The sequence below is a fragment of the Anneissia japonica genome, unplaced genomic scaffold (genome assembly GCF_011630105.1).
Source record: "Anneissia japonica isolate Jap-2015-1 unplaced genomic scaffold, ASM1163010v1 scaffold287602_len1038180_cov171, whole genome shotgun sequence".
NCBI classification, from domain to species: Eukaryota; Metazoa; Echinodermata; class Crinoidea; order Comatulida; family Comatulidae; genus Anneissia; species Anneissia japonica.
This window is the reverse complement of record NW_022734061.1, coordinates 423,183-441,367: the sequence shown is the minus strand read 5'-3', so window position 1 is coordinate 441,367 and position 18,185 is coordinate 423,183. Positions and strand designations below refer to the sequence as shown.

The following is an 18,185-nucleotide window of genomic DNA, read 5'->3' as shown; positions in this document are numbered from 1 at the left end:
AAGGCAAAAATATATAAATTTCATCTTTAAAAAAAATCTTTGTCCGAGGTCGTATAGACCAGAGGGAGTCCTTAAGTTTGTAAGACGCGCGCGTATTCCAGGCCCTGTTCTGATTGGTCAATTGTTTGGTTCGACTGACACTCTGGAAGAGTCCACTGTACTCTAATTTGAGCAATTCGTTGTTTTAATTAGACTGTGTAGTTTCCATATTTTTCTCTCAAAGTAATTCTTATAACGTCACATGACATCCCTGTACTTACAATTAATGATGGTTAAGACTGTATTTTCCCTCAGTGATTGCTTGACACAATTAAGATTTTAATCATTCTAATTGGATAGGTAGCAACAATGGAAAAAAAATTGTAAGCACAAGATGAGAAAACGGTTAGATTTTCCACTTAGTGATTGATGTCCCAAATGAGCTATTGTACTAGAAAACAGCATGCATATAAATTACATACTTAATAAATTTAATGTGCGGCATTTATGTCCAGCATATTCGATATTCATAAATGTGCTTACACTTCATTACACTTACACATGCTTAAAATTACTTGGTTGTATAGTCGCATACTTGGCACAGTAGCATGTAGCCCAACCAGGGAGGGAGGCCAGTAGTCCTGGGTGGAGAAGCAATGCAGCATATCTAGGAGTCTTGACTGGGGAGAAGGGGGGGGGGAAATAATTTGGGAAACTGAAGGAAGTGACGGTTGTGAATGTAAGGTAATACAGAGCTTTCGAGTTGTGCGACGACGCAGCGCTAGAACTTAATCAATCATGCATGACCATCCGACGCACATGTAGATTTGGGCAAATTGCGTCCTAGAATCCATGTGATGAGAATTCAACGTTCTCGCATGCGCAGGTAACTTTTACTGATGTCATTACATTCTATGTCCTACTGTCAATTGCAATTACTGTCGTCTTGCAATTGAATCCTCCTATTTTCCTGGTTGAAAGTTCAGCAAAGTCAGAATGTTTCTAAAATAATACAGTATATGTAATTGGATAATTTACATCAGAAAAATTAACAGTGGATACAAACAGATCAAATAAAGAACAGGCATTTATTCTGCTTACATCTGTTTAACCTATACAACAAGCCAAGCTGAACATTCTACACCTGAACAATGGCGACTTTTATTGGCCAATCCACCTATGCAAATCACAACTCGGCAACCAACCAACCCAACCAACAAACAAGAACCTTCTATACTGCATCATTGGCACAAAAAAAAGCAATGAAAGTGATAATTACAATAACATTTACCTATACATTTCAAAAAATTTACAATATACGCTACACAAAATACGCCACCCTTTAAGGTAAAATTAATCATGACCATCAAAATAACCATTTATCTACAATGCAGAATATTGGTAAATATTCTTTGCATGTGTGTTCGAGTTTGTTACCAATCTACAGCCACTACACATATAAACAAATAAATGCAGACGGAACAAAAAAGGTTTTTTAAACAAATCTGGCTGAGCTTGATTAAAAGATTTTGAGATTTTATCACCATTTCTTAATATTAAATATAAAGATTATTATATTATATTATCCTAAGGATTGTTCAAGCATGGCCATACCACCATAATTAAAATTAAAATATGTTTAGATAGCATCATAATTAGGCAAGTCTTTAATATATTCGACAGTCTTTTTTTAAACCAGGCAATATCGATATTTCAATAATCAGCGTCCGTTTACGATCTCCTCATGCGGTTTGAATCCTTGCGGCGTTAAATGCCTGATGTGGTCGATGGGTAATCCTTTTGAGAATCGTTCAAACATAGCAAAGCAGAGTCTCTCTAGGTCCGTTGCATACACTTTTGTATTAAATAGCGTGCTTTCTACACGTCGCAGCCACACCTTGTTCCTAACTTTCAGGAGGTATTCCGGGTCGGTCCCCAGCCTCACGGCAATGTCTTCGTACTCCTGCCTGTTGCGAGCAACAAGCTCTGGGCAACCCAGCGCATACAGTTGAGATGCTGCAACTCTTGATGCTAGGGTCTCACCTGTAGATAAAAAAATAAAAAAAACACGAACATGTTTTAATTACAAGTATTATACTAGTAAATATGTACACCTACACAAACTGCTGTGAAGTTTTGCACACATTATCAAGTATTCTGTGGCAACTGTCTAATTATCCATATAATGGGAATGATATGTTATGATGTCATGTATGGGCAAATCACAGACATTACACAATTACTTGAGTGTGGACAAACAATAATGGTTGTTTATGCACACTGGTATTGGATGATATTACCATGCTATCAGATATTCATTTAAAACATTAAATAATTTATCTCCAAAAGCAATACCGAAGACATTAATTCGCAGTCAATTTAGGGTCCATGCAAAAAATATAAGGATCAGTTGTTTTCTAATTGGGAAAATACTTACAGTAAGTAAATTAAATGTTGTGTTTTAGAAATCTCCACAAAAACATTTTAAAGGGCTGATGACCAAAATCTCATTGACCCACTCCTACAATAATTACCTGGAAGAGTGACCATAGGTGTTCCAGCCCAGAGCACATCCATTCCTGTGGTGTGTCCATTGCAGAGTGGGGTATCCAAGCAAACATCCGCCAGCTGACCCCTCCTTACATGCTCTTCTTTAGGGGCTACATTTGAGAAGATGACGCGGCCTGCGGGCAAGCCCATCTGCTGGGCGGTGGCGGTTAGGTGGGCTTCACCGACAGCCGGGAACCTTAGCAACCACAAAACACTATTTGGCACTTTTTGGATAATCTGTAAATAAATATAGAGTGACAGATTTATCTGTATTTGTCGAAGACTTTAATAAAGGAAGCAAGTAGTTTTAACAATGTTAAAATATGTTTTAAACCGCTTTCTTGTTTGTGTTATCACAAATAACAATACCAACTATTAATAACCTGGTTTACATCTATGTCAAATCAACTTGGTTACTATAGTCTAATTATATCCAGATGAAGATATTAACTCCTCTACTCTAAACTGGATATAGTATATCGTAAACGCACACCAATCACTATCTGATGGAATATAAAATTATTATTCTTACCGAAACCCACATAGACAGTGTAGATGGATCAATCTTGTACAGCTGGTTAAAGTTACAATACACGATGGCATCGTCTGGCAGGCCGTACATATTCCTGGTTGTGACAAGTGGGTTTGGTGGAACCTCTTCTCCGGTGGCAGCTTTAGGCAGTGTCTGCATAAAGAAGCAAATACAGAATGAATGAGTATTTTTGAGTATTTTAGTGAACTATTAAAGCTGGAGAGGAAAACAATTTTGATATGTGGTACAACTTATTTTTCTAAGGCTACGTTCAGACTTGGAGATAAGCCAGGCTTGAGTTGAGCCTGGCTTAACATTGCCGTGTGTTCAGATTAACAGGATTAGCCAGGCGCGAAAATTTGAATAATAATGAACCGTAACCAGGAAACGTGTTTCAAAACGTATGCTTGCTCACAGTGTACGCAACTAATGCTGATTGGTCATTTTGTTACTCGAAGTCAATGCAAGACCCCTCGCAATGATTAAAGCCCAGCACAGAAAAGTTAAAAACGGTGGCACGCCAGGCCTAGTTACTATAGGGACACATCCCGGCTTGAGATAAGCCACCTAGTTCAGACTGGCAGGTTGATGAACACTGCGAGTTGAGCCAGGTTTATCCACTTAGTCAGAACTAGGCCAATAACACAAAAGCATATTTGAAGAAAAACTCAAGAGTGGTTATGAGATACATTCTTTTTAATATTTTAAAAAGAATTTTAAAATTGGAAATTCAAAAATCTAAAAATCTGTATCTTATCAACAGTTCAGAAATTTTTTTGCCAAATATGCATTTTGTGTCACAGAAAAATCAGTAGTACAACATATCAAACATGTTTTTTGCATTAAAATAATTTGATTATTTTCATGGCTTTAATACTAATTTTAGTACAGTGATCTCCAATTTGATACTCCCCTAATTCGAGATCACTTTTTCAAAGAACTAAACAACAATTGTCACTCTTTTAATACAAAGCTAACCCTCTAAGTGAGACCAAACCACAAGACCACCTCAAGTTTTCAGGTCCCAAAGTCATCGACATCAGAAAGCAAGACTACTTACTTGGCTGGCGGCGAGTCCGTTGATGATGACGCCTTGAGGTGTTGAGATCTGAACCTGTCCTTGCGACACCATGGCATTGACAGCGTTTGAGATGGAAGATGCGACGGTCTTGAATGGCAGTTTGTCTGACATCCCATTCATTTCGGGTTTCATATTATCCTGAGCCTGATGGGTGACAAAATGTTCAAATTTAGTTAGTTGTTCATCTGGTGAACGTTGAACATTTCTTAAATACTTTTTAGTGCTTCAGGTTTTACTTTCATTACTTTGAATGTATTTACAAGTATTTATTTTATGGTGAATTGTTAATGTTTATGGTGCTTATAATATCATATACCGTAGTTCCTCTGGTCTATGCCCAGGTTTCATAATGAAAATGCATAATTGGTTATATCAACAGAAGTAAAACCATCAAAATCTCAAATAAAATATTACTTTACAAAGAAAAAGCTTTAATGTATGACATCAATCAATCTGTCAATCATAATTTGTAAAGCCTAAATAGCCAACGACAGCAACTGAATTCATGCAAGCATCCTTCATTTACAAAAAATAGTTTGGGACTTACCAGTTGTTTCAGATTGAGAGCATTGATGATGTTCTTGTCATTTCTCTGTTTGCCATCCTTATCTAGCAGGCCTTTATCGATCAGGTGAGGGAACATATGCCAGTGATCGCCAATGAAGAACGTGTTAGGCATGTAGGCTAGCTTCTCGGAATACTGGTGGGCCAGCTCAACAGGAGAGGTGTTGCGGTCGGTGATGATGTAATCCATGAATGGTGCGCCACTTGTGCCTGGGTAGCCTAGCCACATAGCCTAGAAATACGTATAAATATGGTTAGCTTGTGTGTTTTTGAAACTGAAGTTTAAAATATCTTACTATCATTAATATTTTGTTTCAACATTCCGAGACATGCAGTTAGAATGACGGTTTAAGTAAAATCATTTTCAGAATTCCATCACGTGCTTCTCAATAAATTTTATTTGCTGTTGATGCCACTGAGGACAAATATATGCATAAACAATGCAAGTGAGCATGTACATTACAGAGTAATAAAGAAAACTGAAAAAAGGTACAAGGAATCTTGTATGGGTAGAAGAGTACCATGTCCCACAAATTACGCATGCTGTCATTTTGTGCGACCCTAGGCGACATTGTTTTTATACGTTGTTTAGCGAACCCACTGCCGCCGATAATTATTTTTGGCCAATTAGCGCACCCGTCGCCACGAAAAAAAAAAGAAATTTCAGAAAAAAAGTTAGCTCTCTATTTTTATTACACCCGCTGCTGCCTTGAAATCTCCAACAATATGACATGTATATTTACTTCCCAATTTTATAAATTTAAAGCATTTAACCACTCCGTTACTACACTGTTTATATTCACCAATAAAATTTTATCTATATTTTCTTCTCCATCTGGATGTTTTTGGCAAACTATTTGCTAAATTACAAAATAAAATTCTATTTTAATAGTAGCAATATCTAGGGGTAGAGCGGGGCTTAGAGAAAAACTGATGCTTACCTGAATAGGTGCTGGCCTCAGTGCGAAGATTTCATTCCTAGCACCTTTTGTGTAGCCATTCATATTCAACAGGATGTGTACACCATCAGCATTGATTCTATCTGCTGCCTTACCATTGCAAGTTACCTGATACAAATACAGTCACATTATTGAACATCTATATTTAAATAACTATTTCGCTATTAAAACAGTTGCTGTATGGGCAAGGTTTATGCACGAAGAAGCAATTTGCTCTGAGAATATGTATCAATAGAAACAAGTAAAATTGGGTAACAACTTGTGTAATTATCATCAACACTATTGTCATTCTCCTCCCCATCATCATTTTATCATCTGTATCATCAAAACTTCATACATCCTTCCTCTTCATTCTCATAATCATCTCAACGGTTTACATCTTTCATCTGCATCATCACATCTGCTTCAACATCTTCCCCATTCATCAATATCATCACCTTCATTTATGGCAACCTTCTAAACTATATTTTATAATGGCATTATATCAAATCTTAAAAATACAACCACTTACTGCTGATAAATCCACAAAATGTTCTGCTTCTCTTGATATTTTTGTTCGGAAATTGGTACCATCATCAGCGCTAAGAGCATAGCAAAATACCTACAAGAGAAATCATTCTATATTATTAAGGATGTTACTAATAATGTTGGAATCTCTATTGTCAAATCAGTTTGACGACACCTTTGAGGACACATTTAATCCTTAAGCAAGCTTATTTGCATTCTGTTCTGTTTTTTTTTTTAAAGTACTGCACACATGTGAAAATCTTTTATAATTTGAGGCAGCAAACTAATAGTCGAAGAATGGACCTTTCAATGTGTCAATCAAATTTAACTGACCAACCAGGACAGGAGTAGGAACATGCGCAATACAAAAACATGGTGTTTGCGTACCGGTTTGCCCTTTTGTTTTGTGGGACCATAGCAAAATATTTAATTGGAGAAGTTTAGTAGCAAGGTCCATTAAAGAATATGTTTGTCATAACCATACCTCTACTTTGTCTCTGTTATGCATGCCTGGTATACTCTGCATAAGATGAGATGTCGGGTGGTTTCCAAAATCCGAGCTCACATAGCCAATCCTTAGCCGGCCGTTGCTAGCTGACAAGTCTTTAGGATAGGTGTATTGAGGTTTTTGCAAAACCGTAATCTGAAAACAAAGACAACAAATTATGTAAATTTATAAGTCATTTGCATAATTGAAAGCCTAAAAAAAATTGCATAATTTTTTTTGGTTTTTTTTTCAGTGGGGGTCACCCACCTTTTTTTTAGTCCTTCACTATGGTTTTCATATTTACATTTTCACTCATATTTACAAAGTTAACACAAAAATTTATTTATAAAATATCCTCATATACTGACCTCAAACTTGGAAAAAAAAAGAACAAAGTAACGGAAGCATAAAAAAAATTAATGGACAGGTTATCAATTAACTGCAGTGAAATAAACGGAAGCCTTAAACCTTAAAAGGAAGTCAACGGCAGAGATGGACAGCTTATTAATTACCAATATTGTAAAGCCAACTTTATTTTCATTGGCCTTGAGAAATTGAGAAGCTACCAGCATCCTGTTGATCACTTCCTAAAGGGATATACCAGGGCGAGGAAATTCCTTTTCCGGTCTTACCTTTTCCAAGCAGAGATTGCCATGTCGATTAGCGATGGCTTTCCTGAAGGAGTGGGACAACGGATACAGCATACTGTGATGGGGGTGCACAGATGGAAGACGGTTTTTCTCCAACTGCTCAGCCACTATGGACACTAACTGCTTCATACGCGCCTCGTAATCTGCCCAGTCGCATACAATCTATTATTGATGATAATGCAAATGAAGAACATTTAGTTCAAAGTAGATTGGACAACTAGAAATCATATATCATACTGTCTGTCCTGCACTAATAAAAGCTTTAATATTTAAATTGCATAATTATATTTAATTATCAGCATTCAATTGGTAATTTCAAATATGTTTTTGTTAGATACATAAATAGTATTTTCAGACATCTCTAAATTTTGCAGCAAATATTCTGTAAATTTGTGAAAAGATAATCTGAAAATATTCTGTAAATTTGTGAAAAGATAGTCTGCAAATAGTCTAAATTTGTGAAAAGATAATCTGCAAATATTTTGTAAATTTGTGAAAAGATAGGCTGCAATATAAGTATATAAACAGCTAAATTTTTAAAGGTATATTTTAGGTCATCTTCAAATATATTATACTGAAATTGAAACTGAATTAAAAAATTAAGCTTCTTATAGTATAAGCTGGTTGCAACATCTTAACTATTAGTATATACACCTTAACCACCTGTATACACACCATACTCACCAACTTACAACATACTAACCCTATGCATCACACAATTCTGAATATATATTACCTGTAGACAATGTGCCAAATTGCAGTATGCATCAGGAAAGTCTGGCTTCAATTTTAGAGCTGTTCTGTATGAGGCAATGGCTTCCGGGATATTGCCCGAGTCCTGAGAAAAAAAAATAGCAATAGCAAGTTAATAATTCAATCAATTACAGACATCTTTAATCTGAATGAAATGTTCTTTAATATCCCTTATATTATAAAATACAAAAAAACCCTAAAAATGTTCAAAAATCTGATTCTCAAATGTTTTGGCTGCTTGTGCGAAAATAGAAATAGCAACAAACGGGCACCACCAACATGACCCCTAAAAAAAAAATCAACTCTTAGCAAACCTTATAATTTTTACTAACCGAATATAATAATAATATTCCCATAAAATGGGATTTATAAAACGCATAATACATAGGTCTCTATGCACTAGAAATCTGAAAAAAAAAAAAAAAAAAAAAAAAAAAAACCCTAGTAAACTTGCCTTGTGAATTGAGGCAAGGTTACTGTGTGCATCAGCAAATGCTGGGTTGATCTGTATGGCTCTGGTGTAGCACTGCAATGCCCCTTGTATATCTTGCATCTCCTTCAATGTGTTGCCCATGTTTGAGTATGCATCAGCAAATGTTGGCGAGATCCTGTACAAGTATTAAAATAATAACCATACTAAATAATTATTCGCACACTAAAGATTATACAGTTCATGCTGTACTTATAAAACATACTGAACTATAATAAACCATCTTAAACCAGGCACTTATTGTCTGTACGACGATCATAAAACTGCTCTCTGTGAGCGTTAGACAACGAGAAGCCGTCTGATGGTTCCTGGTGGCAGTCTGAACGAACCTGCATTAAAAACGAGCATTGCGTTCTTTATAGAATCGCGTCAGCCGAAGACTGTAGGAAGCAGTGACTGGACAGCTTTAATAACTTAATTGCGAAGTAAGAGACATTACAATTTTTAGGTCTGAAACTCTTACAATTATATAAATTTAATGTAAGTTATAAAACATATTTATGCTTTCCGGAAATTTTACTGTGTTTATATAAAGATTATTTTATAATTACTCAACACCACAAATTGCCACAACCTTGCACATGTTAACCAAATACAGCTTGAACTTATTTAAGCTTATACTTTATGAAAATATTGTAACAATACTTATGCAATGTTGGATTATCTAATTATTTTACCAGAAACCCAGCAATAACAAAACTCCATTACTTTACTAAGAGAAATTTGGTGCTGGCCACATTACACTCCATTACGATCGATCATTATTATTCTTATTAATTAGTAAGTTACCAGGTTCAATAAAGATTTTTTTCAATGGAATTGAAATTCACGATTTAAGTAAGCAACAATTACTATCAACACTGCAGTACCCGCTGCTTACTTGCACTTGAATTCAACCCTGGCCATCAGGTCTAGAGGTATGATGCCAGGCTAGTGATCTGGAGATTGTGGGTTTGAGTCCCACCCGAGATCAACTTGCCATTTTTTTCGCAATTGTTTTCGAACGTACTGAGTATTCAGTACATTTCCACGTCAGGTAGGGCAAAAATTACACCTATACATGTCTCTCCAGACGCAAATCCTGTTATTGTCTATTCCATCATGACAATAACAATCACTATTAATTTTATTTCTGTTACGTTATTTTAAAGATAATAGCTAATGAAATAAATTTCATATTCAGTTAATTTAGTGTTTTTATTTGCCTGTTATTATATTATTATTAACACTGCTACTTCCAATCATGTATTAAAGACTATATAACACACCTTATTGCTTCTTTATAATGCATGAGAGCTTCTTGTAGTTTTCCTTGCTGTTGTAGCACACTCGCAAGATTTGAGTGAGCAGCAGCGAACTCTGGAAACACCTCCAATGCTTTACAGTAGAGGCGGATCGCTTCCTCCGTTTTACCTTGCTCACGTTTGATGTTGGCTAGGTTGTTGAGGGAGTCGGCATGCGTAGGACACAGACGCAACGCCGAGTTGTAGCATTCCTCCGCATCCTGGACCTGGCCTTTCTCTTTGAGGGCGTTTGCTAGGTTACAATATGCATCTGGGAAATGTGGTTGGAGTTCTATTGCGCGTCTGTATGTGTCTATTGCGAGATCAATCAGTCTGAAAAATGGTTTAATCATACATTAGAAAAATTCAACTAATAATTGTAAGTTTTTCTTCGAATATGAAAGAAGATTTTTTTTTACATAAAGTGGAAAAAAAGTGAAAAATAAACAGAATACTCTTAACTTTGTTCAATTTATGGTAGTGATGGAAAGAAGGGGTTTCATCCCAAACACGGACATGTAAAACCACCACATTTTACATAATTAATAAGTTGACACATCAATGCATTCTCAATGCATTTATACAAAATTAGGTTTGTGACTAACGGAAAAATAAAACTTTGATCTTACCCTTGTTCATAGTAAACACAAGCCAGGTTGCCATGGACAACGGCATGACTTGGGCTCAGCTGGAGAGCTCTAAGATAAGCTGCAACTGCTCTGTCGTAGATCCTCGCTTCTTTCAGCACATTTCCTAGATTAATGTATGCATCCAGGAAGTTTGGATCCAACGTCACAGCCTATAATTGGAAGCAAATCGTAAACATTATATAAAGACAAACTTCTTACCACCTCTATGCTAACCAACCATACAAAATGCACATTCAACTGTTCAAAAATCACTTAATTATATTTAAAGAAAAGATTATATTGCAGAAATAAACAAGAGGAGTCTCAAAAACTTCTGAGCGGAGTTTTGACAATGTGAGGAGTATTCCTAAGACATGGTACCAATGTGATCGGATTGTAAAATGTAACCGTTTTTACTCACAATCAGCAATACCACAGTGCAAGACTAGGCCCTAGGCAGAAAATCAACACCGCACAATCACAACGAGCGTATCGTAGGCATCACCTTCAGTAGTTTTGATTTCAAACTGACAGGATACTTTCTGTTATTAACATGCCTGTTTGCATGTGTTTTAGCTTCTTTTTTGGAGGAAGCTGAGCACTACTACTCGTTGTTCGAGCACTGCCTAGGCCTACATCCATATTGCTCTCATCGACTCCATTTTCGAAATAGTGCTTTACTAGGACTGTGTTATGAAATCAGTAGACCATGGAGCACTATACAGTTCAGAGTGCAGTGCAACTCTGACATCAAATTGGCCAATGGAATTTGTTTTTTTTAAATCAGTAGACCGTGGAGCGCGAATTAATTATTCGTACACAGTTCAGAGTGCAACTCTGACAGCGATTTGGTTAATGAAATTGTTTTTTTTCGAATTCAGACCATAGAGCACGAATTCCTATTTCATATTCAGTTCAGAGCGCTGTTTTCAGGACGAAATTACATGGTCTTGTTCTTATCTAAATCATAGGATTATCGTTTTTATTCGGAAATAGGCGATTTATTTTATTATACAAGACTGTTTTTGGTTCTTTAAAAAAGTGGTCTAGAATTAGAGGTGTCTTGAATTAGGGGGTGAACTGTATTTGAATTGCTTATTTTGTATATTTAATAAGTAATCCATAATCAAAATTTGAAAAAATACTGATACTAGGAGCTATCTAATTAAACTTGCTGATACACATTAAGCGCACATATTTACATACTGGCTAGGCCCTTGCAAATGGTTACCGAAACATACCTTTTCAAAATGATGTATTGCCAGCCATATTTCTCCCTGACTGTTGAAGACACAACCAAGATTACTCCAAGCCACTGCGAAGTTGGGTTGCGATTCTATTGCTTTCAGGTAACATGCCTGCATAGTTACAGGTACGGGAAAAAGGAATAGGATGGGCAAAGAGGAGAGAAAGGATAAGAAAAACCAAGCATTAGAAGAAATAATAACGAGGTACTAAATAACTTACACTAAAAAAAAACCCTAAAAAAAATTTCAGGAATTATTATGAAAAGAAAGAATGCACTACCTGCCAAGATATATTAAATTGAAAATTAACGAGTTTATTGTAGTTTTAAAAAATTTAGATGGCCTTGGATTACCACGCTTTTTCGAGAGGTAATCAAGTTATTGATAGTGCAATCTCAACGCAGAGCAATTAGCAGACGACAGAGACATTAGCTGGGATCGCAGCCTGAGTTGATATCATGAAGGGCAGACGACACCAATACAAAGACATGCTTCGAGTCAATAAAAAATAGGGCAATAATCTTGATAATGTTGATGACTTCTAAAGTCATGCTGTCTAAATCATACTAAACAACAAAGATATATTCATTAAGAGACTTGCATGTTTACATGTAGTGATGTATCTTGATATCAACCAGTTGTCCATGCAAGCAACGGAGTACACATAATGTCCGCGCCCCAGAATGCTCGGCAATGCACGGCGCGGCGCTGCAGCAACCACTCCTCTGGCAGCAAAAGCGGCGGCAGCCGAACAGCGACAGCATCCCGCCGACGTAAAATCGCAGCTCTTTCCAGAATAATTCCCATCTACGTTCCCTTGCACGGTTTGCAAGAATCTACGTTTTGGAATGCCGTTACTTCATTTACATCATCACTCACTTACGATCTCATTGCCTAAATTGTTGGCCAAATTCTGGCATATTAAAAGAGTTTTCTAGCGCAATGTTTGCTTAATGCATGACTGACTGATGCGTCATTAAGCATGGAATAGGCTTCGTCAAGCAGCTCAATAACCCACCGACCACAGTTCAGTTGATGGTATGGCCAGCATCAATCCAAGTGACCTGCGGCACAAAGTATCTGCATCGCTTGTAACTCCTCAGTTGTGGACCCTTTGAGAAATGTCAGGTCAGAACAAGAGAAAATAAAAATCAAAAATATCATTAGTAAAATCTGTCAAACATAGAAAAAGAGAGTACACCAGTTAACAAGTGGAAGTAAGCTTGTTGTTTGTGAATACATAATATGGTTTTTGGTTTGTTTGCTCCAGTTACTCATGTTATTTCTAACACATTTCGTGACTTTACTCACTGCAACGCGCTGGGATAAGGGAAATAGAATGCGGCTCTGAGACAAAACTTCACTTTACAAAACAAAATCAATAAAAATATGGATTAAATAATTGATTACTGAACTATTTAAAACAATTATATTATGAATGACCAAAAAAGAGCAAATTTGCGGAATGGGCTACGTTTTGCATAGAAAGGTTTTATGTCACAGCAGCATTCTGTAGCTTTGCTGATATAAAGACAACTTCTGGAAAAAAAGCTGTAATGAAAGAAAAATTCTTAAAATCCGCTAAGCCTCCGCCATTCAACTACGCAAGCTGCAAGCTGTTATCTTTGACTATGGCTCCGGCAACTCTTGAAGTGTTTCTTGAAGACGACTATTCCTTGCCATACTCAAAGATAATCAATGGGTAAATACCCACTTAACGCAAAAAATGCAGTTTTAGCTGTGTCCTTTTTGGCGCACTAGTTGTAAGCATGCACCAAACAAAATGCGCAAATGTCTGAAAAAGAAGCGCTTTAATTCTTTCACAATCACACAGAAAGCAGAGGATGCGCGGCTGCCGCCCCTGTTTGCGTTAGGAACATAGGCACAGAATGCAAAGAATTAACATGTCTTCAGCGAACAGTTACTAAAATTTTGACATCAAAACACACTGTATTTGACGTACTTGTCAATGAAACAAGGTTTATATTGTTTATAACAATATAAACAATAAAAAGTTATCAGGTTCAAATTGTCACTCTTGTGACCAGAAAATAATTTCCAAAAACAGATGAAAGTATTAAGAAATCTGAACATCTTACAAAAATAGCAAAAATAAAGTAATCTGCAAATACAGATTCTCAAATTAGACTTAAACCTTTACCTAAATCAAAATAATCAAATATATAAACATTATAGTTAACTATTTAGTTAAAAAGTCTTTTTATGACAGGAAAATCTAATTGGCCTTTCAAATTATATTGAGGTCTATAGTATATAACCAGATAGCAAGATTTATGTTACATTCTAAACCTTATATTTACCTAACATAAAACATTTAGTTAGAAATAGCCAAAAAAAAAAATTGTCATTATTAATTGTTGTCATCATAATTATCCTATTTTATGACTATTAGCCATTTTACTTATTAAAAATTATTTGATTAAGGGCTAATGTTATAATCTTCATTTAAATTTTAAGTCCACTTTTAAAGAATTATTAATTTTTTTTTAAATTGAAATTATTGTACAGTAACTACACTGTATACCACTGTTCTTACCTTAGCCTCATCCAGTCGGCCAAGGGCCTTCAACAGGTTTCCGAGGTCACTGCGTACACAGTACAAGTCCTGCGAAAAGTAACAGTATGACAACGACAATCTTTGCATGTAATTTAACACCACGGTTTCCCTACAACTTTCCTTTAATCATATTTTTTTATATATATTTGCTAAGAAATGTTTTCAGTTTTAGATTATACTCAATAATAACAAGGACCCTGAGAAGCATCATACTTTATTGGATTCCCATAATAAACTTTCAAGTTGCTACCCTAAGCACTCTATTAGATGCACCATAAATTATTGGTGTATCTTGCACTTATTAATCATTACAACATTTAAAAGTAGGTGTAGCAAATAATTATATGAATATCCCCAATTTTTAACTCTGCCAAACCAAGAGTTACATGCTCAGCCTTGGTAGACAAAACATAATGGGTTGAAAAGTTGGAGAACAACCAAAGCAGGGGTGCTGAATTTTGGTTAGCATTAATGTTAGTACAGCGAAGGTTCATTAAGGCTTTGCATGCTAGAGATTAGTGGTAAAATAAATTGGGGAATCCATACTCAACCCCGAAAAAGACCAACCTTCATACTCACTGGGTTATACTGAAGAGCCGTCATGTACGCTTGAACCGCGCCTTCCATGTCACCTGCCTGCACCAGTGCCGCCGCTAAGTTGATGTAGCCGTCAATAAAGTCAGGCTTAAGCCTGACCGCGTGCCGATAGTTCTCTAGAGCCTCTTGGAGCTGGCCTCGTTCCTTGAACACGTTACCAAGATTTGAGTATGCCTCGGCCAACATAGGGTTCTGTTTAATTGCTAATGTACTAAAATGAGCCGACCTGGAAAAAACAATGTTGCACCATTCGTAAGATTCTATGAGCTCAAGTAATTGCAGAACTTGAAGCAGAACATACAAGATTTGTTAATGCTTTGCCTTACCTATCAAGCCTTCGGCACTGGAAGTGAATGGAACTAAGCAATAATAGAACACCTGTATTCTCGGGTTCCTGCCTCCACAGATGCATGCAATGCCTCTCTGCATTCTCATAATCACCAGCTTGGTACTCCCTGTGAGCCAAGTCTGCTAGGCCTGCAAAAACATTAAATAAACTAGAAATTGCAAATTGCAAGTGAAGTGATGCGAAGTACAACTGCATAAAATGTTCTTCGAACAAAATTATTTATGCGAGTCAAGTGAAAATAATGAATAATAAAAATATAACAAATAATATGAGCACGACCCATTGTCTATATTAGAACAGTGTTGGTGCCGTGTACAATAGTGTTTTGCTGCAGTGACATCTCTCTGCTGGCGACTCGCTGCTGCTGCTGGCGATGACTCGCTGCTGGCGAATCGATCTGCGCATGTGTATAAAATGGTATTTATTTCCGAAAACACTATGCCAGTCTACAACAAGCGTCGCCTAAATGTAATAATTAGCACGTTGAAATAGGCTAGTAAATAAGTTTAACTGGGTCCGTAAATAATATTGGCTTCAAAATATTGTGGCCGAGACATGAGCTGATTAAACGTAGAAATAGGAAACCTAGAAATATAGTAAAAACGCTGAATAGTACTCCAGCGTCGCGACATGCCGACGTTGGTACGAGTAGGTTAGTCTACAAACGTCGCCTAAAGTAATTNNNNCCCGGCAGAACGAAAGAAGGAAACTCCGCTTTTCAGTTGTCTTAGGCGATAGTTTTTTGACAAACAATGACCTTTCAGAGGTCAAATTGCTGTCAAGAATATGAATTGGCTGCTTCGCAGCAAATATAATGGTTCGTTTTAGTCAAATAGCCAACTTAATCACGATTGCAATTAGCAAACTCTTCACAAAGTAAACATAAACACAATGTGCTCTACATAGACCTAGCCTCATTACGAACCTTAGGGTCTACAGTTTTGTCATGAAAAAAAGTAAACCCTGTTACAGCTACTGCTCCACTCAGGACAACACATTTTATTTTTTTTATTTTGCAATCATACATATTGTCTTAATGGACATCCTCCAGGAAAGAAACACTGGGCAAGAAAATTAAAGTGTTTAATATCATAAATAATCTCGAGGACATTGTTAGTCAAAATTATTTTAACTCTTTTCAAACAGGACAGTTGGAAACCTGTGGGCGTAACTTAAAACTTGTTAATTAGAAGAAACACTACAAAATGTGCAATTTTTTTTTATGCTTGAAATTTATAAATACATGGAATTCAATTCCTTCACACATAGTCAACAGTACATCTCTAACACTTTTCAAGTCAAATTATGACAATCGCTTTTCTCAACTCAAGGCAGCCTCTACGAGTATTAAACTCTTTGCCTTATTAAATCACTAATGGTAAGAATCACTATGGTAAGAATCTACCTGTTAATGGGACACAAGATTCTCCTAATTTTATGATCATCATAAATCATTCATATTTGACAATTTTCCTTCACTCTTCCTGTTTTGTTTACTTTCCACTTTCTTTTTTGTGTTGTTTTTCTTTTCTATGACTTCCCGTTTTCATTTCAAATCAGTACAATAAATTATTTCGCTTTTGTTTTTATCGATGAGGGAGGGACTGTTTATATTTGGCCTGCACCCTGGCTTGCAATAGTAGGCCTAAATATTGTATAAAACTGGTTTAATTTTATAATTTTTTTTAAAGAAAATGTATTTGAAGTCACAAAATTGCATTGTTATTCTATGCTGTTGAAATAATTGATGCGGCAAAATAAATTTTTTTTTTATTCCTGCATCAATATTTCCTGGATTTTTGACGCGGGCGGGAGTGATAATCTAATAAATTTTTATACTTGCCCTTATTAATGGCAATTCCCCATTTGCTTTGCCAGATTAAATAAAATACTAATCCGTGTTGTGGACTATACTCTAAAGCAGACCCGGTCTAGACTAGACTCCCCCACCCCGTCAGCAAAATTCTGAAAATATACTGTCGAATGTCTGCCATGTCATGGTTCAATCCCATGAATATCACAACAAAAAAAAAGCCTGGCTGGATAGTTAAGGTTAACGAATGTCGTACAAAATGCTTTTTATATACTATTTAATTCTAATAATATTAATACAGCTAATATTTCAAAACATCCACAATAATGTGAAAGCACAAAAGCCTATATATTGCCTGTTATACTAATTATCTAGGCTAGGCCTCCTAGATGAAATTCCAGGTTCCACTCCACCAGCTTTACAGGCATCATCATCACGGATCGGACAAGTCAAGAATTTTTGTGAGATAGTTTGAGAGAACAAACGCGTAAACGACAGCAATTAGGCAAACAATAAACAAATATGACAAATAATTTAGTCATAAAGGAATTAATACATATAATAGAAGATCAAAAAACGTATTTCTTACCCGTAGCATCAGACATTTTAGCCTTAAAACTACACTATTTCGCCCCAGAAAATAAACACAATTTCAGCAGCCCTTTCTTTTACTGTGCCTTTCTTCTCATGCAAATTAGGTACTATCCACTTCTATATCCATTCACGTTGTAGAAAAATAGTTCCAATAATTGTACCATTAATTTGTTAAATTTGATCTTTATTTACAAATAAATATGTAAGAATGTATTAAACAGACAATTTATAAATTATTTTTTTCACAAACGATTGTTAATACAGAAATCACAATATATCATAACAACAAATTAATCCGCTATACATAAATTAGTAAGCGTACGTCATTTCCGTTTAAATGACGCGATTAAAAATAATGACGTGAGTGGGCCCAGAAACTTAGAGGGCAGCAAAACAATAATTGGCTTAGTCTACAGTTTCTTCTATTCGCCAGAGCGTCATCATCCTAATTATTAGATGTTATTACTGTATTATTACATTCGCCACAGGTGGTGTGGTGGGGCCGATGTCCCTGAATAAAAAAGTGGGCGTGATCGGGCGTCG

At 36.0% G+C, this 18,185-nt stretch overlaps 1 protein-coding gene across 4 annotated transcripts; it reads right to left on the bottom strand.

Annotated features, from left to right (window-relative positions):
- Window positions 1-1,048: 1,048 nt before the first annotated feature.
- LOC117116295 (UDP-N-acetylglucosamine--peptide N-acetylglucosaminyltransferase 110 kDa subunit-like) lies at window positions 1,049-17,759 on the bottom strand. Of its 4 annotated transcripts, none has more exons than XM_033260311.1 (18): window positions 17,638-17,759; window positions 15,213-15,363; window positions 14,857-15,112; window positions 14,269-14,337; window positions 11,706-11,822; window positions 10,465-10,634; window positions 9,821-10,168; window positions 8,517-8,670; window positions 8,046-8,147; window positions 7,292-7,471; window positions 6,657-6,815; window positions 6,177-6,266; window positions 5,648-5,773; window positions 4,690-4,938; window positions 4,122-4,286; window positions 3,062-3,214; window positions 2,514-2,766; window positions 1,049-2,022 (listed from the first exon to the last, which is right to left on the bottom strand). In XM_033260311.1, the coding sequence occupies exons 1-18, from the start codon at window positions 17,651-17,653 to the stop codon at window positions 1,700-1,702; spliced, it is 3,081 nt and encodes a 1,026-aa protein (XP_033116202.1). In that variant the 5' UTR covers window positions 17,654-17,759; the 3' UTR covers window positions 1,049-1,699. The 4 variants fall into 4 exon arrangements, with proteins under 4 accessions (XP_033116202.1, XP_033116203.1, XP_033116206.1 ...); XM_033260312.1 differs by having other exon boundaries at window positions 14,869-15,112; XM_033260315.1 differs by lacking the exons at window positions 15,213-15,363; window positions 17,638-17,759 and adding an exon at window positions 12,730-12,823 and having other exon boundaries at window positions 14,869-14,919.
- Between the last annotated feature and the right edge of the window lie 426 nt (window positions 17,760-18,185).